At 43.0% G+C, this 19828-nt stretch overlaps 1 protein-coding gene across 2 annotated transcripts in view; it reads left to right on the forward strand.

Moving 5' to 3' along the window:
- LOC115141470 (protein FAM124B) overlaps positions 1–18305 on the forward strand; it is a 29705-nt gene extending 11400 nt beyond the window's left edge. For both annotated transcript variants that reach the window (XM_029680359.2, XM_029680361.2), the window contains 3 exons: positions 12425–12453; positions 12647–13437; positions 15278–18305. In XM_029680359.2, the coding sequence (XP_029536219.1) occupies positions 12425–12453; positions 12647–13437; positions 15278–16117 (1660 nt within the window). In that variant the 3' untranslated portion in view covers positions 16118–18305. The remainder of the gene's footprint in view (positions 1–12424; positions 12454–12646; positions 13438–15277) is intronic.
- The last annotated feature ends 1523 nt before the right edge of the window (positions 18306–19828 follow it).

The following is a 19828-nucleotide window of genomic DNA, read 5'->3' on the forward strand; positions in this document are numbered from 1 at the left end:
TTCGTTGACTACAGCTCAGCGTTCAACACCATAGTGCCCTCAAAACACATCACCAAGGGGATGGTAGGGGACGCCATGTGCGACTGACGTGTTTTCCGTTTGCTCCCGTGGTATTCTTAAAGTTTACGTGGATTCTGCAGCAGAACCGTATTTATTTTCAAATATTAATTAGGTGATCCCTTTCCGTAAAAAACAAGACTATTTTGCTTCCGAATGTCAGCATGTCGACCAAACATAAGGCCAAAAGCATGACTTTGAGAGAACCCGGCCTACAAGACCCGCTCTCATCACCGCCCTCTCCTGAGTCTGAGGTTCCGGGGACGCACACTTTAACCGGGGGCGCGGCTTGGCCTGGCGGTGCTGACATGAACATTCTCGAGGCCATCAAACTACTACTCTCTGAGATAGTTGAAATGAAAACACAGGTGGTTGCTACGATTGGATGGTTAAATCTTTAAAAGCAGATTTAACCATCCTGCGGAACGAGACTGTGCCAGCAATCACAATACTCAAAACAACAACTGCGTCACACTACAACGATTGCGGCACTGGAGGCCTCCGCTACTAATGTCTCTGATTTAACTACATCCCTGGAGGCTGAAGTTAAACGCCTAGCTGCGGATTTGAAAAAGGTGGAGAGCTGCGTGAGTCTAGAGGGATTCTCTCGCCGCAATAATCTGAGACTTGTATCGGTCCCAGAGTCCGCCGAAATGCATCGCGCCACGGATTTAGTTTCGGGGCTGCTGAAGGATGTTCTTGCCTTAGATGAAAAGCCCCTGATTGATCGAGCCCACCGGTCGCTGCGCCCACGGGGAGAGGCCCCGTGACACAATTCTTCGAGTGCACTTTTTTCATGAGAAGATGGAGATCCTCCTCCGAGCCCGCAATACCACTCTGAGCTTTCAAGGACAGAGCTTTTCCATCTGCCAGGACTACTCCCCCACTGTTTCCAGGCAGCGCGCAGCTTTCGGACAGGCCAAACGAGTACTTCGGGACCATCCAAGTGTGAAGTATGGACTGCGATTCCCGGCCCGTTTATGGATATCTCACGAGGGTAAAGACTACACATTTGAATCTCCGGATGAGGCTATGGCTCACATTCAACGTCACATCAAGAAGTCTTGAATATGCTCACAGTTCAGCAACTGTTGCTTGCGTACTGTGGATAGTAAGTAACCCACTTGTGGTACAATTATGCTTAGACATAACAGGCTAGTCTTGTATAGTTGGTGAAACTATTCAGGCTTATTTGAGGTGATCTAATGTTTTGATCGTCTAGTGCCTTATCTCGCTCACCTATTTAGTTTGTTTACACATTGTCTCGGTGACTCAATATTTTTGGTTATTTGTTTACTGCATCCGTTTGCATTGACCCAGTTAACAGTAAATGTCTCCCGAGGCTACACGGTTTTTGGGGCCTCACTTTAATTTTAAAAGTTTTGAGCGTCATTTATGCCCAGCAAACGTTCAACGTTGCGCACACGTAGTTTTTTGGTATTGGTTGTAAGCTGTCTCAGCTTCAACTAGACTACTATTATAATTACTATTATTTTTGATTGTCTTACTACGATTTCCTTACTTCAAATTAGATTTTTGGCTGAGAGCCTTTATACATTTTATTTTCCCTCTCAATGCCTGTTAAAAGACTGGGAATACAATTATATACATCTACAAGTGGTGCTTTTGTCATTCCGTTTGCACAAGGGATTCGCCTTTTTTTTATTTGAAAAAATACATACAAATCTTTCTTTTTGCTGCTTGATCCACTAACAAAACGCGACTTTAAAGAGCGGGACTGTGGGTTTAGGTTTAAGACCGCACTCTCACAGACATACTGTGCGACGAGAACATGTTCTATTTAGGCTTGTACCTCGTTTGGGGAGGTATTGTCTGGGATGGGGGGAGGGGGTGGGGGGGGGGCAGGTTGAATTGTTCAGTTCTAATGTTGTCATTCTGTCTTTTTAGTTTTTGTATCTTTTTTTTTCTGTACTTTTTCCAAACATTTACCACCGTACATTATTACTCTGAGACAAGTTATTCTGGGGGTTTTGGGCGCTCATTGCTTTTCCATTCTATGCTCTAATGACAGGGTTGAATAACGGGAATGCCCAGAGGGGCCGAAATAATACGATCAAGTACATTTCTTGGAATACCAAAGGGGTTAACAACCCGGTGAAGCGTAAGAGGGTGTTGACACACTTAAAGGGTTTGAATGCAAATATTGCATTTCTACAAGAGACTCACTTGAGGACTGGTGAGCAATTTAGGATGCGTAAGGACTGGGTTGGTCAAGTGTTCCACTCGAACTTTCATAGTAAATCAAGAGGTGCTACTATTCTGGTTGATAAAGCTACGCCCTTTTTAGCTTCTGAGGTTATTGCTGATCCTAAGGGACAATACGTCATAGTAACCGGTGAACTGTTTTCTACCCCTCTTGTTTTGGCTAGTGTTTATGCTCCCAATTGGGATGACACAAGTTTCATTTCTTCCTTTCTATCTACTATTCCCAATTTAGATTCTCATTTGTTGATTTTAGGGGGGGATTTCAACTGTAAAATGTCCCCAGTTCTTGACAAGTCCTCACAAACAAATACAGGCCCATCCTAAATGTGCCCTACTTATTCAATCCTTTCTTCAGAAATATGCTATGTTTGAGGCCTGGCGTATCCTACAGATAGGAATATTGTCTTTTATTCTCATGTTCATCAAACATACTCCCGGATTGATTACTTCTTTTTGGACAAAAAACTTCTGCCTAACCTTCGGCAGTGTACTTACGAGAGTATTGTTATCTCTGACCATTCACCATTAGTGCTTGAACTAGAGTTTCCCCAGCGACCTCCTATGTGTTATCAATGGCGTCTCAACCCCATTTTACTCTCAGATAAGGAGTTTGTCAATTTCATCTCTTCTGAAATCACCTTATTCCTAGAAACTAATTCAACACCAGGTATGTCCTGCTCTACCATATGGGAGTCTCTCAAAGCATACCTACGTGGCCAAATTATTTCTTATACAGCCAACCAAAACAGAGTTAGCTCCCAGCGACTTCGGGACCTGAGCGAGTCCATAGCCACACTGGATGAGAAGTCTGCTACGGTTCCTTCCTCTGATCTGCATAAAGAGCGCCAACTACTCCAATCTGTATTTGATGAGCTTTCTACCAGGCAAGCTGAACAGTTACTCTTGCGAGCTCGATACAAAGTCTATGAACAAGGCGACAAGGCCAGTAAACTCCTTGCGCATCAGATCTGTAAATCTGAGGCCTCACGTTTAATCCCACAAATAAGGACCCCGTCTGGTGCCACCACAGTTATACATAGAGATCAATGATCAATTTAAACAATTTTACTCTGCGCTATACACCTGAATCCCCTCAAGACCCCTTGCTGATTGACTCCTTCTTTAATGGCTTGAATATGCCTTCAATTGATACAGACTCCCATGACTATCTAGAAGAAGAATTTACGCTTGAGGAGATTGCAACAGCAGTGTCCGCAATGAAAAGTGGTAAATCACCGGGTCCGGACGGTTTTCCAACTGAATTTTACAGGACGTTTTCTGGTCTGCTTTGCCCATTCTTGTCTCGACTATTTGCAGAGTGCCTCAATACTTCAAAGCTACCGCCTAGTCTTTATCAGGCTTCAATTTCATTACTACTAAAGAAAAACAAAGACCCCCTGGAATGTGGATCCTATTGCCCAATCTCGCTTTTAAACTGTGATTACAAAATCCTAGCTAAGCTTTTAGCCATCCGTATGGAAGGCTTGCTGCACCAAGTAATACACTCTGACCAGACTGTCTTTGTGAGAAATAGGCATTTATTTTTCAATATTAGGCGCCTTATGAATATACTGTACTCCCCAGCGTCGGAGGACCCGGAGGTGGTGGTCTCACTTGATGCCGAAAAAGCGTTTGACCGCGTTGAGTGGGATTACCTAACAGCTGCCCTTTATAGATTTGGCTTTGGCCCCAAATTCATTGCGTGGATAAAGATTCTTTATTTTTCCCCCATGGCTTCGGTACGGACTAATAACTTGTCCTCTGACTATTTTCCCTTGCACCGCGGATCCAGACAGGGTTGCCCACACTCCCCCTTGTTGTTTGCTTTGGCAATCGAGCCTCTCGCCATTGCACTACGCTCTAATGATGCCATTCAAGGCATAATCAGGGCGGGCTGGGAGCAGAAAGTCTCGCTATATGCTGACGACCTCCTTTTGTTTATCTCCAACCCCGATACCTCATTGCCACGTGCCCTATATGTTCTTAAAAAGTTTGGCTCAATCTCAGGGTACAAGCTGAATCTAGGCAAGAGTGAGCTTTTTCCGGTAAAGGCTGCTTTAAAGTGCTCTTTTACAAGTTCTCAGTTTAGGATTGTCCGGGATCAATTCACTTACTTGGGAGTAAAAGTGACAAGGAAATATTCAAATTTGTTTCAGGAAAACTTTGTTGCTCTAGCAGACAGATTGAAACAATCTTTTACTTTTTGGAATTCGCTACCCCTTTCTCTTATTGGAAGGATTAATGTCATTAAAATGAATGTGTTGCCCAAATTTTTTATATTTATTTCAATGTTTACCCATTTTTATTCCAAAATATTTTTTTATTTCACTGGATCAAACATTCATGCATTTTATTTGGGATGGCAAGGTACCACGGATTGGTAGAAAACATTTACAGAAGCCTAGGTCATTGTGGTTTAGCTCTACCAAATTTTCAGACATACTACTGGGCTGCAAATTTCAGAGCCGTTCTGTACTGGCTGCAGACTGATCCTACTGGCCCTAGACCACTCTGGGTCCAGATGGAGTCTGAATCGTGTAAACCTGCAGCACTTTCCTCTGTGCTGTGCTAGTCTCCCCCAGTGTCCCTAGGCAAAATCAATCAGAACATTTTATTTCCTCCCTCTTTGAATGATTTGGCATTTGGCACTCTCTAGGCCTCTCCTCGCTAGCCCAATTATTCTTTGATGATACATTTGCCTCTTTTTCTCAGCTGCAGGAAAAGTTCAATCTCCCCCAATCCCACTTTTTCCGCTATCTCCAGACTAGAAACTTTGTCAGGGCTAACACACCTGGATTTCCCAATAGGCCTGTGAATACAGCTATAGAGAGCATCTTGGAGCTGAACAAGCTTCCTAGGGGTGCAATTTCAGATGTATATGCAATCATTCATGACTTACAGAACCCTTCTTTGGTGCCTTTAAAGACTCGATGGGAAAAAGATTTGGGGGAGGAACTTGGGGAAGACGCCTGGGAATCTGTGCTGCACAGGGTGCACTCGTCCTCTTTTAGCACTAGACACAGCCTCATTCAATTCAAGGTGGTTCACCGTATCCACTGGTCGGGGGCCAAACTTGGAAGAATATTCTCTGATTTTGATCCTACCTGTGTCAGATGTAAAGTGGAACCAGCCACACTGTTGCATATGTTTTGGGGCTGTCATAAACTGTCAGGTTTCTGGGAATTAATATTTAAATGTTTCTCTGATATACATGACACTGTTATAGATCCGTCTCCCCTTACAGCCCTTTTTAGAGTACTGCCCATGGGTACCCCCTATCAAGAATCCAGTCGGACACTGTTGCTTATACAACTCTTTTAGCTAGACGGCTAATACTACAGAACTGGAAGATGGCAGCTCCCCCATCTTATAAATATTGGGTGAGGGATGTGTTGGGCTCTCTGAAACTAGAAAAAATCAAATTCAATTCACGTGGGAACCCCAAACTGTTTGATGAGGCTTGGGCTCCATTCCGGTCTTACTTTAAACAGTCCATCCTCTGATGGCATTCCAATTAATACTAAAATAAGTCTGTGACTTAAGGGTTGGAGGAGCCTCTCTCTGTGTTTTTGCTGGGGGGGGCATTAAGGTCCATGTGCTTATTGATTGTGATCCGCAGATGCCTTGTTCATCTTGCTCGGGCAGAGACTGAAGTGTGAGCTTGTTTTTCCCAGTTATTTTTACACTTTGTTCACGCCTACATGAATAATCATTTTATTTTTTTATTTTAAAGCATTGTAAAAAAAAAAAAAACTGTCCAGTGGATGGTCGGTCTGTGGCCATGACTCTCTGTGAGTGGTTGCATTTCTCCACCCTTATCCCTTGACTGTTTACAGGAACAATGGTGAGGTGTTTGCTCTGTCCCTGTACTATAGATTGCCCTTTAACCTCTGTAGCCTTCTGCCTGGTATGTTTAACTTGTCTAAAGTATGGTATCTTTAACCTGTTGCTTCTACTCGGGACGCTTGCGTCCCAACTAGAGCTCTGGAAATGTAAATGCACTACGCTAAATGCTAATAGTATTAGTTAAAACTCAAAAGTTCATTAAAATACACATGCAGGGTATCGAATTAAAGCTACACTCGTTGTGAATCCAGGCAACAAGTCAGATTTTTAAAATGCTTTTCGGCGAAAGCATGAGAAGCTATTATCTGATAGCATGCAACACCCCAAAAGACCCACAGGGGACGTAAACAAAATAATTAGCATTTCGGCGTTACACAAACCGCACAATAAAATAGAAAACATTCATTACCTTTCACCATCTTCTTTGTTGGCACTCCTAGATGTCCCATAAACACTATTTGGGTCTTTATTTCGATTAAATCGGTCCATATAAAGCCTAGATATCGTTATATGTAGACTGTGTGATAAAAAAAAAAACATCGTTTCAAAACGTAACGTCATTTTTAAAATTCAAAAGTCGACGATAAACTTTCACAAAACACTTCGAAATACGTTTGTAATGCAACTTTAGGTATTAGTAAACGTTAATAAGCGATAAAATTCATCAGGAGGCGATGTAAAGATCATTAGCTGTCCGTCTGGAAAAATGTCCGGCTAGAAACTCAACGAAAATATCCGGTCCTAGACCGGAGGAGATACGGTGTCCTGTATGTGTTTGACCAAGAAAAACTCGAAGGAAATGACAAGACTCTAGACACCGTGTGGAAGCTGTAGGTACTGCAACCTCAGTCAATTAATTGTGGTTCACGTTTATCAATGGGTTCAAGTAGCGCATGGATATATTTTCCCATTTTCAGTGATCAGTTTTTCCTGTGCTTTTCGATGTAAATGCCGTTCTGGTAAAGCCACAGCAGTGATTTAACCAGTTTTTTAAACGTCTGAGTGTTTTCTATCCACACAGACTAAGCAAATGCATATACTATATTCCTGGCATGAGTAGCAGGGCGCTGAAATGTTGCGCGATTTTTAACAGAATGTTCAAAAAAGTAGAGGGTCGACTTAAGAGGTTAAAGCTATTTTTTTATTTGTATTTTTATTTGTATTTCTTTTTCTAGTTGAGTATATTATTTATATTGCTTTGTCTTGTGTGTGTGTAAAACTTAATAAACAGAGTTAAAAAATAAATAAAAAACACATCACCAAGCTAAGGACCCTGGGACTAGACATCCCTCTGCATTTGGCTCCTTCCTGACGGGCCTTCCCCAGGTGGTAAAGGTAGGCAACAAGACATCTTCCACGCTGAGGGACCTGGCAGTGTTGTGCCAGGACAACAACCTCTCCCTCAATGTGATTAAGACAAAGGAGATTATCATGGACTACAGGAAAAGCAGGGCCGAGCAAGCCCCCATTCTCATTGATGGGGCTGAAGTGAAGCAGTTTGAGAGCTTCAAGTTCCTTGGTGTCCACATCACCAACAAACCAACATGGTCCAAACACAACAAGACAGTCGTGAAGAGGGCCTATTCCCCTCAGGAATGGCCAAGCTTCCTGCCATCCATGACCTCTATACCAGGCGGTGTCAGAAGAAGGCCCTAAAAAGACTCCAGCCACCCTAGTCATAGACTGTTCTCTCTGCTACTGCACGGCAAGGGGTACCGGAGTGCCAACTCTAGTTACAAAAGGCTTCAACCTCTTAAGGATCGTACCCTTTTTTTTTCAATTTTCGCCTAAAATGACCTACCCAAATCTAACTGCCTGTATCTCAGGACCTGAAGCAAGGATATGCACATTCTTGATACTTCAAAGTGTTGTTTCCTTTCAAATGGTGTGTGAAATTAATGTAGGAGAATATAACATATTCGATCTGGTAAAAGATGATTCGAACAAAATAAATGCGTCGTCCAGAAAGGCCATAATGTCTTATTGCAGTTTAGCCGCTATTTTGATTTTGGTCACACAGTGTGTGCAAAGTTTCAGATTGATCCAGCGAAGCATGGCAATACTGGACAATATTTTATATAAATTCTACCCAAATGTGCCGAATTGGTCAATTTAATATATATATTTTTTCAAATACATAACTATAGAGAACATACAAAAATTATATGGTAATACACAATTTAAGTTTACACACTCCCAGGAATGTCAAACATGATGGATCGTTAGTGTATAAGCTACCTTTTCACACATCTAGATGGCCAGGTGTGGGTGTGGAGCCAGAGACAGCAGGGGTTCAATCTGTAGAACCCAGCTCCTACATTTTGAATATAAAAATGGATTTGATCAAACAAAACTATGCTACATTTTATCTCCTGGACCCTCAGGATGTAAGTATATACTACCGTTCAAACGTTTGGGGTCACTCAGAAATGTCCTTGTTTTTAAAAAAAAAAAATTGTTAATGTTGTAAATGACTATTGTAGCTGGAAACGGCAGATTTTTTAAATGGAATTATCAGCAACCATCACTCCTGTGTTCCAATGGAACGTTGTGTTAGCTAATCCAAGTTTATAATTTTAAAAGGCTAATTGATCATTAGAAAACCTTTTTGCTGTTAGCACAGCTGAAAGCTGTTAATAACCTTTTAAGGATGTTGCGAATTTTCTTAGCTTTTTGTTAAAAATCGCGCAACATTTCAGCGCCCTGCTATTCATGCCAGGAATATAGTACATGCATATGATTAGTGTGTGTGTGGATAGGAAACACTCAGACGTTTCCAAAACTGTTTAAATCACGCCTGTGCCATTTACAGAACGTGCGTTTCGTCAAATAGTGCATGAAAATCTGTTCACTGAAAATGGAAAAATATATTCTTCCGCTACGACAGGCAATTGTTAAAAGCGAACAGAATTACATAGAGCCGAGTTTTCATTGGCTACAGCTTCCCCAGCTTGTCTAGAGTCATGTCATTTGTTGCGCAATTCATTCTTGGTCTAACCGAAACAAAGGAACTCCTTTCCTACTGTCCCCGCCCAGATTTTGGTTCGACTTTTTCAAGACAGCAATTTTTCCACAGGCAAGCTAATCTTTTCACATCGCCTCTTGAGGATTTTTATCGCTTATTAACGTGTACTAATACCTAAAGTTGCATTACAAAAGTATTTCGAAGTGTTTTGTGAAAGTTTATCGTCGACTTTTTGAATTTAAAAAAATGACGTTACGTTATGAAACGCAGTTTTTTTTCCGTTGATCACACAGTCTACATATAACGATATCTAGGCTATATATGGACCGATTTAATCGAAAAAAAAGACCCAATAGTGATTATGGGACATCTAGGAGTGCCAACAAAGAAGATGGTCAAAGGTAATGAATGTTTTCTATTTTATTGTGCGGTTTGTGTAGCGCCGAATATGCTAATTATTTTGTTTACGTCCCCTGCGGGTCTTTTGTGGTGTTACATGCTATCAGATAATAGCTTCTCATGCGTTCCCCGAAAAGCATTTTACAAATCTGACTTGGTCGATAGATTCACAACGAGTGTAGCTTTAATTCAGTATTTTGTATGTCAATTTTAATGAAAGTTTGAGGTTTATCAACCTCTATGGTGGCGCTCTTGAGCATTTCTGCTGATTTGATCCCCACAGCGGGAGCACTTCTGATGGCCACTCCAATACCCTGACTTTGTTGTCCTTAAGCCATTTTGCTACAATGGAAGACCCATTTACGACCAAGCTTTAACTTCCTGACTGATATCTTGAGATGTTGCTTCAATATATCCACATAATTTTCCGTCCTCATGATGCCATCTATTTTGAGAAGTGCACCAGTCCCTCCTGCAGCAAAGCACCCCCACAACATGATGCTGCCACCCCCGTGCTTCACGGTTGGGATGGTGTTCTTCGGCTTGCAAGCCTCCCCCTTTTTCCTCCAAACATAATGATGGTCATTATGGCCAAACAGTTCTATTTTTGTTTCATTGGACCAGAAGACATTTCTCCAAAAAGTATGGTCTTTGTCCCCATGTGTAGTTGCAAACTGGCTTTTTTTTATGGCTGTTTTGGAGCAGTCTTCTTCCTTGCTGAGTTGCCTTTCAGGTTATGTCGATATAGGACTTGTTTTACTGTGGCTATATATACTTTTGTACCTGCTTCCTCCAGCATCTTCACAAGCTCCTTTGCTGTTGTTCTGAGATTGATTTGCACTTTTTGCACCAAAGTACATTCATCGCTAGTAGACAGAACACGTCTCTTTCCTGAGCGGTAGGATGGCTGCGTCATCCCATGGTGTTTATACTTGCGTACTATTGTTTGTACAGATGAACGTGGTACCTTCAGGCATTTGGAAATTGCTCCCAAGGACAAACCAGACTTGGGGGGGGGGGGGGGGGTCTACAATTTATTTTCTGAGGTCTTTGCTGATTTCTTTTGATTTTCCCATGATGTCAAGCAAAGAGGCACTGAGTTTGAAGGTAGGCCTTGAAATACATCCACAGGTACACCTCCAATTGACTCAAATGATGTCAATTAGCCTATCAGAAGCTTCTAAAGCCATGACATCATTTTCTGGAATTTTCCAAGCTGTTTAAAGGCACAGTCCACTTAGTGTATTTAAAAAATATATATATATTTCACCTTTATTTAACCAGGTAGGCTAGTTGAGAAGAAGTTCTCATTTGCAACTGCGACCTGGCCAAGATAAAGCATAGCAGTGTGAACAGACGACACAGAGTTACACATGGAGTAAACCATAAACAAGTCAATAACACAGTAGGAAAAAAAAGGTGAGTCTATATACATTGTGTGCAAAAGGCATGAGGAGGTAGGCAAATAATTACAATTTTGCAGATTAACACTGGAGTGATAAATGATCAGATGGTAATGTACAGGTAGAGATATTGGTGTGCAAAAGAGTATGGAAACTTCTGACCTACTGGAATTGTGATACAGTGAAATAATCTCTGTAAACAATTGTTGGAAAAATGACTTGTCATGCACAAAGTAGATGTCCTAACAGACTTGACAAAAAAATTAATTTGATTTTGATGTTCGTAAAATGGAAAAGGGAGAACTTCCGATTTATGTTTGTCGTTTCAAGAGAATCTTAGCATTTCTCACACATCACATAGGCCTAAACAAAACAGAAAACACTGTGCGCCATTTATTGTCTAATTTCTATGACCTGATGGGAGATCAAAGCGGTGGTGGTCTGGGCTTGTAATCGTGGCGAACTTTGCGCTGTATAGCGCATTTTTTCAGTACGTGAAGGGGATCCAATCAGTTTAGATTCCGTGAAAAAAAAGGCCTATAGGCTACTCCAGTGTTATGTAATAGCCTATACATTATTTTATTTTTTTTACCCCCTTTTCTCCCCAATTTCGTGGTATCCAATTGTTAGTAGTTACTATCTTGTCTCATCGCTACAACTCCCGTACGGGCTCGGGAGAGACGAAATGTCGAAAGCCATGCGTCCTCCGAAACACAACCCAACCAAGTCGCACTGCTTCTTAACACAGCGCGCATCCAACCCGGAAGCCAGCCGCACCAATGTGTCGGAGGAAACACCGTGCACCTGGCGAACTGGTTAGCGCGCACTGCGCCCAGCCCGCCACAGGAGTCGCTAGTTCGCGATGAGACAAGGATATCCCTACATGCCTAACCCGGACGACGCTAGGCCAATTGTGCCTTAGACCACTGCGCCACCCGGGAGGCCTATACAAGTATTTTAATGCAAACGTTCTGAACATACACTGCGAAACTTGAAAGAACGGATTGTTCTCACTTCGTATTGTTCTCAATTTTTTTCTGCTATATTAATTGTAATTACAAGTTGCACATCAAATTATTTAGGGTTATAGGATTGTCTGCTCTGCCATTCCTCTCCATCACACTAGGGCTGCCAAGAATATAGGTTTGCTATAAGATGTAAATGGGGAAGATAATGGACCAATGAAAAAATATATATAAAATGGCTCCTGACTACCAAGAGATGTATGTAGTGAGAAGAGCCCTTTCGAAAATACATTTGAAATAGTGTTTTAATGCAACAACAAAATCCAGTGCTGCTTTACTTCCTGGCTATTATGACTCTTCTCTGCATGCTCCTAGCTGCCATGGTGCCTACATTTGATTTCAAGCATGAGGGGTAGCTGGCTCCTAGATCATTTACTTCTGAACAGATTATGGTACAAAGATGTATTTTTAGCGCGTGCTAAAACAATGGCTTATTGATTTTTTTTCCATTGTGTGTTTTTGGAATTGTCTTTATAATTGTCTGCCACTCACTTATTTTCTAGATCTGATTGCAGTAAGATGACATCAAGCAGTAAGTATTAGCCATTTATATTTCATTTGCACATGTACTTTGTTGGTGTCTCTTCTGATACAGACAATATTCTGTTCAAACTGACTGTCTTATTCTGTAATGTCAGTGGAAGGGTTTTCCCTCAGTTTCACTGTGATCCTCATGTCTTGGTTCATACCTCCCTAACCTTGTTCCTCTGTGGCTGTGTTGTCAGGTGAGCTACTGGCCAGTCGGGTCCAGGAGCCCCTGATGATGAGCATGCACCTGCTGGCCAACCCTGGGGACTCTCTCCTGCTGCAGCACACCCTGGACCGCCTCCTCCGCTGGGTGTGCCCCAGCCTGCGCCTCTTCCATGTCTCTGAACGGGCCTGCCCCCTCCGCGACTATGCCCGCTCCCGCTTGTGCCCCGTGGCCGGGTACCCCTCCCTGGCTGTGACTGTCTTCCTCCATGAGGCCTATGGCGAGGAGCGCATCCTCCGGGTGCTGGACTTCCTGCAGCGCCCACCCTGGCAGTACCACCACACGGAGAGCTGCGGTGGGAGGACCGGGGGCGTCCACATTACCTCCACTTCCCCGGCCAATGCCCTGCTCCGGCCTTACCTCCTGCCCAGCCGAGACTTCTACAGCCTGGGCACGGGGATGCCTGTGTGGGGGGTGCGCCCGGTGCACTGCGGCGGGGAGATGCTGCGGGTGACGCTCTACAGCAGCTACGATAACTTTGACGACGCGGTGCGGCTTTATGAGACAGTGCTGCAGAGGCAGGTGGAGGAGCAGAAGACTGGGTTCTGTTGGTTTACACTCTACACGGAACCGGGGCTGTGTCTGCAGCTGGCTCTCAAACAGCTCTCCCCAGGGGTCAGGGTGGAGGCCTGCAACTCAGCTGTGCTGCAGTTCAGGGTAGAGGAGATGGGTCAGCTCGTGCCCCTGCTGCCCAATCCGTGCACGCCCATCAGCGCCACACGCTGGCAGACCGAAGACCTGGACGGGAACAAGATACTCTTCCAGGTATTTTAATTGACATGACACTATTTCCTATATTGCACTACAATACTTTTATTCAGACTCCTGTGCGGATCTGTGGTCAGAGATGGTGCCAGTAATATATAGATGGAAATAAGCTACCGTGTATTTTATGATATGCCTTTTGTCTTACCTTCGCCACACTGCGTCGTCTTGCTGCAGTTCTTTCCCTACGTTTAAATTTTATGAGACGTGTGAAGCCCAGTTGCTTCTCGAGATGGAAATATGTTTGGGTTTAGAGTTGTGGTAAATGTTTAGCTGCTATGTGAAACCTGTGGTTTCTGCCCCCTGAGGAGCGATTGGAAGCAATTCTCTATGGCTGTGAAAACACCAGCGGTGGCTGGTGGGAGGAGCTATGAGGACGGGCTGGAATGGTATCAAACCAATGGAAACAATGTGTTTGACTCCGTTTTGTTGATAAAATTCCAGCCTTTACAATGAGCCCCTCTTATATTTCCTCCCACCAGCCTCCTCTTGAAAACATGTAATGCTGGATGAAGTTACTCTATGATTATCTTTTAGTTACTGTGAGACTACTGTTCTGCATTCAGGCTGATTGTCTTGTAAAACCATCAGGATAAAGAGCAAAATAATGTAAATGCAGTATGTGTGTGCAGCACAGAGATGCAGCAAGCTCCAAGAGTATTGGGACAGTGACACATTTGTTGTTGTTTTGGCTCTGTACTCCAGCACTTTGGATTTGAAATGATACAATGGCCAGGATATTTTCATCCATATTCGGATGAACCGTTTAGAAATTACAGAACTTTTTGAACATGGTTCCCCCATTTTAGGAGACTTATGTGTATTAAATTAGTCAAAAGTGTAGTATTTGGTTCCATATTCAGAGTGCGCAATGATTACATCAAGCTTGTGACTACAAATTTGTTGGATGCATTTGCTCTTGGTTTTGGTTGGGTTTCAGATTATTTTGTGGCCAATAGAACACTTTACAAAAGGAAGTAACAAACGAAGTTGCAAGAGGAACATAAACTGGGGATAAACCAAATAAAAGGTTGCTCAAACAACCCAGGTCTCTATATCACCTGTCCCCTCCCTGGCTTAGGGACGGGACAAGGCTTAAATACCCTACCCTCAATATGGACCGTACCATTATTAACCAATCATCAATTAGCAGGTTTAAATACAGGCATGAAATCACAAACTGATTCAGGCAATAATCAATATTAATAATCAAAACAAACAGCAAATGCATCCAACAAGTTTGGAGTCACAAGCTTGATGTAATCATTGCGTGCTATGAATATGGGACCAAATACTACATTTTTGACTACTTTAATACATAAAAGTGAATTTGTCCCAATACATTTGGTTCCCTAAAATGGGGGGATGATGTACAAAAAGTGCTATACTTTCAAAAAGGTTCACCCTCAAATTAAAGCTGACAATCTGCACTTTAACCTCATAGGTATTGTATCATTTCAAATCCAAAGTTCTGCAGTACAGAGCCTAAACAACAAAACGTGTCAGTCTCAATACTTTTGGAGCTCACTGTATATCACTGCACTGTATATCACTGCAAATACAATATTTTTGGTTATGGAAAATTTATTTCACAGTGGTATAGATAGTACAATGATTCTCTACACTGTACTTGCTTGTTTTGTCACAGAAACTGAAATTAGGCAAACTATTAGAATTTTAGCAACCAGGAGATGGCGGGGCGATTTCTGCATAGTGCATCTTTAATTGGAACTTAGGTTTGTTTTTCCTGTCTCTGTGGGCTCCATAATTGTTGAGCTGTCCATTCCTTTCACCTCAAGTCTTCCAGATAAAGTTAAGACTGTCAATCTCTGTCCCCCAGGTGAAAGCCCCAGAGCAGCCTCAGCGACCCCTGACCTGTGCCTTCCCTCTGACCTGCCCCAGCGTCTCGCCCAGAGGGCTATTGAGGAGCGTCGTGTCGACCCCGCCAGCAGCCCACGCCCTGCAGCCCTGCGGCCAGATGACCCCAGTGACCCGTCCAGGGAACAGGCCGCGCACCAACCCAAGCCTGGATAGGCCTGTTTTACCCGGGGGTCTACGGTGTGTGGGAGGGGTGGAGAGCATGGGCTCAGACAGCTGCTATAGCACCCCTCCAGGCAGCTCCTGCTACTCATCTCAGCGTAGCAGCCCCGCCACGCTATCTGTTAACCACCCCCACGAATCCTCCCCTCTCTCATGCTCAGCCTCCCCGGTGCGGCCCTCCCTGTCCATCTCCCATCTACTGCTGGAGGAGGAGGAAGAGCCGGAGACCAACGTGGACACGGGTGTCCCCGTGACAACGACCCCGCGCTCGGACACAGACTTCACCATGGCGACCAGCTCGAGGGACACAGGCGTCTCGGTGACGCCCCGTTCCGAGAGACCAGCCGCTGTGGGAGCCTCTTCCCTGGAGAGTCTGGCAAGGGAGCTGAGTGCCTGTCTACCGGAAGCTCACACACCTCCACCCCACCACAGGACTTGGGTTGTGAGCAGCTCTACCAAAGCTGCCAGTCCCGGGTGCAAGGCAGGGTCACAAGCCTGGGATAGCGGTGTTATCAGCTGGGCATCGCCGGGTGAGAGCTACTCCAGAGGGCCTGTGGGGCCACAGACTCCTGCTAAGCCAGCAGCAAAGGCTCTGTCACCCACACACAATATAGACCCAATAGATGAGTTCTTCATCTGACTCCTTTCTGCAGTGTAAGCAGGCAGGCAGTTGTAGGACATTTTATCACTATCTAACATAATGTAACTTGATGTTGCCTCCAGAGAGAGACTGGGAAGCTCATTGAAACCATGGAGACACAAAGGACCGAACTTCCTGGTGCTCAGACCTTCATGCCAGTCTAGGTTTGCATCCAAAATGTCACCCTATCCCCTATGTAGGGCTGGTGGGCTCTAGTCAAAAGTAGTGCGCAGTAGGGAATAGGGCGCCCTGTTGGACGCAAACTAGCTAGGCTAGGACGGGTAAAGCCTATAGTAAATGAAACAATGTTACGCCCAGGGATTTCAGATGCACAATTATTGTATAACCAACTAGGCTACTATGCATTTTATTACCAGTGGAAGTAGAAATGGATACAAATATGTGCCGTGAGTGGGTAGATACATGTGGTTGTCTGTGCACTGTGAAAGCTGATCTGTGTGGCATCGGAATGGTAGCGTATCTGAGTGAACTAAATCCTTACCCCAAGAATGCACTGTCTATTAGGTCTAACTCTTGGGTCAGAGGTTAGTATTGTACAGTATCATTATCCTATTTTTCTAGAATTAACACATTAACACATCTTTTAATACAATACTAAACCATTGGTTGTATTGAGTAGACCTTGCCAAACCACTGTGTTGAAAGGACACATTTTGATAAGACATTAAATGCTGATAATTCATTTATTTTCTGGGAAACTTCTTCGTAAAGCTGCTTGTTTCAAGGACTGTGTTTAGGCTACATATTTTTATAATCTGTGTTTTCAAAGATGGATTTAAAACTAGAATACAACAAAAGACTAGAGAGCTAAGAGATACTGCTTGTCTGAGATGATACTCTATACATTATTAACAAAGTGTTGGCTGACATTACCATGAGGCCTTGCAAGGCTGTCTATAACTGTTTACCAAACTGATCGTCTAGAGGCCGATTTCTTAGACCAATTAGCCTAAACTTGGACTAAAAAGTGCTTTTCAATGGAGAATCTCCATTGAGAGTGCCTTTTAGTCCAGAACTATGCGTAATCTGTGTCCCGGAAACCATCCCTTAATAATTTAATGAATTTAAAGACGTGAGTTGTGAAATAGGATGGTTGTTGTTTAATCATGTTCCTAAAAACAATTATGAACCAGCATTATGCATCACTAAATTATTATTGACTATTCCCACTAATTTGGGAATATACTGTCATTTGTTTCAGATTGTTTTTAAGACGTGATGAGGAATGTAACTCCAATACCTTTTGTACTGATGCATTGGGTATCATCTATTGAGGCCTGTTTATACCTGGTGCTAACATCTGTACAGATCTTGTCCACATTCTGATTGTGACCACATTTTTTGACTGGTGTAGACTATTAAAATAACCGATTGTGATCAGATCTTCCTGACCACCTTCGGAGGGAGTCGGGGACAAATTGATTGGTTGGATAAAAGCACAGTGGGCAGAGTTTGGTAATGAGGATGTTAGTGCTGGTCCGGGTGTTTGCAGTGGGTGAAAAGTGATTGCATCTGTTTTGAAACCGGGCTGTCCCACCGGGTCTCTATTCAACGCCGATGTTGAAGTTGGCTCAGAACAAAGTGATGTAGGCCTATGTCAAGCACGTGAAGTAATGACTTCGGGCTGGCTGGAGTCAATCTGTATCGCCGAAGTATTACGGAATATCCAGGTTATAGCTCAATTTAAAGGCGATATTCCTGCGTTCACGGAGACTGCATTCACGGTAAATGCTGCATATTTTCGGCTCAATCAGAACTTGCCTTTACATTTTAACGCTGATCTTCCGCGATACAGATTTAATCCACCCCTTAGGAGTTTTTACATGTTAAAGTGTTGTTCGCTCTTGATAAATCTCAATGCAACTTTATAATCTACTGATATAGGAAATAACTAACTTACTGACCTTTAAAAAATAAAATAAAAAGTGTTAGGATGCTCTCCCCCTTACTGGCACAGAAGGTCACAGGTTCTAATCTTGCCGATGCCCTTTCTCAAAAAAGGTATATTTATATTTATTGGACACTTAAACTAGGAATATTCTTTGTTTAGTATCAGCAACGCTGCTGGATAAGTATACATTTGGATTAGGTCAGTTTCAGTAGACAAAATGTCTTATACAGTACTCTACATTTTATAAGTCTGTAATAAAATAATTTAACCACTGGAAGGCGGCAGTGTTCCAAAGAAATAACTTTTACTTTGTCTCAAAGTGAATTACACATTGTTGGTTTTGTTGAATATCTTAAATGTACAAGTGCAATATGAAAGCATAAACATTCTTAAGAAATCTTTAAGAAGACAAAGCTTAAACGTACAGTGCATTCGGAAAGTGTTCAGACCTCTTGACTTTTCCACATTTTGTTACGTTATTCTTCTACAATGAATTCAATTGTTTTGAAGGCACCTAAAGGACTGATGAAATCAAGATTGAGCTCTGGCCTGAATGCCAAGCGCCACGTCTGGAGAAAACCTGGCACCATCCCTACGGTGAAGCATGGGGATATTTTTCAGCGGCAGTGACTGGGAGACTGGTCAGAATCAAGGGTAAGATGAACGGAGCAGGTTACAGAGAGATCCTTGATGAAGAAAATCTGCTCCAGAGTGCTCAGAACCTCAAACATTGGGTTCACCTTCCAACAGAACAATGACCTTGAGTGTCCCAGCCATAGCCAGAACTTGAACCTGATCTAACATCTCTGGAGAGACCTGAAAATAGCTGTGCAGCGACGCTGTCCATCCAACCTGACTGCGCTTTAGAGTATCTGCAGAGAAGAATGGGAGGAACTCCCCAAATACAGGTGTGCCAAGCTTGTAGCCTCATAACCAAGAAGATTTTAGGCTGCCAAAGGTGCTTCAGCAAAGTAATGAGTAAAAGGTTTGAATACTTATGTAAATGTTATATTTCAGATTTTATACATTTGCAAGCATTTCTTTACCTGTTTTTGCTTTGTCATTATGGGGTATTGTGTGTAGATTGATGAGGGGGAAAAAACTATTTAATTAATTTTAAAGATGAGGCTAAAATGTAGCAAAATGTGAAAAAAAGTAAAGGGGTCTGAATACTTTCTGAATGCACCGTATATGATATTCAAAAGCATTTTCCATGGAGTTGTTGATTTACCACTGCAAGTATTTGTCACTAGGGCCGGGATTCAATCAGAGGCACGTTGTAGAGCGTTTGTCTGTAAAGATCATTTCCTATTGAGCCAATATCTGCAGCATTTACCATGAATGCGATCTTCACAAATGTTGGAACATTAGCTTTAAAATACGAATTGTCGACAGTGCTCTTCAACATGCCTGGCCCGGCACAGGTGTAATGAGCTCAACAATGTTCATGACTAGTGTCAGTTTTATTGTGTCATGAGTCTTACCAAAAAGTCTGGTTCAATGGCACTGATGACTGAGTTTTAGGTCAATGACGCCGGCCGGCTCCAGCCACGTCTTCCATATTTAGATTGCACAGACATTATGGCCTTTTATATGTTTTGGTAGCCTGGCCACCAGTCTGTTTCGCCATCATTCCACTCCTTGTCATTCAAAACTGTTTGGTATATGATATGGAGTACAAGGACTTGAATATTAGCAGAAACAGATTTGTACCCAAGCTAATGTTTCAGCCTTTTGGCTCATCAACTTTGATGTGAGGGCTGTAGCTCCCCATTGTTTGTCACAGGATGTCATTGCCC

This window comes from Oncorhynchus nerka, linkage group LG14, assembly GCF_034236695.1.
Source record: "Oncorhynchus nerka isolate Pitt River linkage group LG14, Oner_Uvic_2.0, whole genome shotgun sequence".
In the NCBI taxonomy this organism is placed as follows: Eukaryota; Metazoa; Chordata; class Actinopteri; order Salmoniformes; family Salmonidae; genus Oncorhynchus; species Oncorhynchus nerka.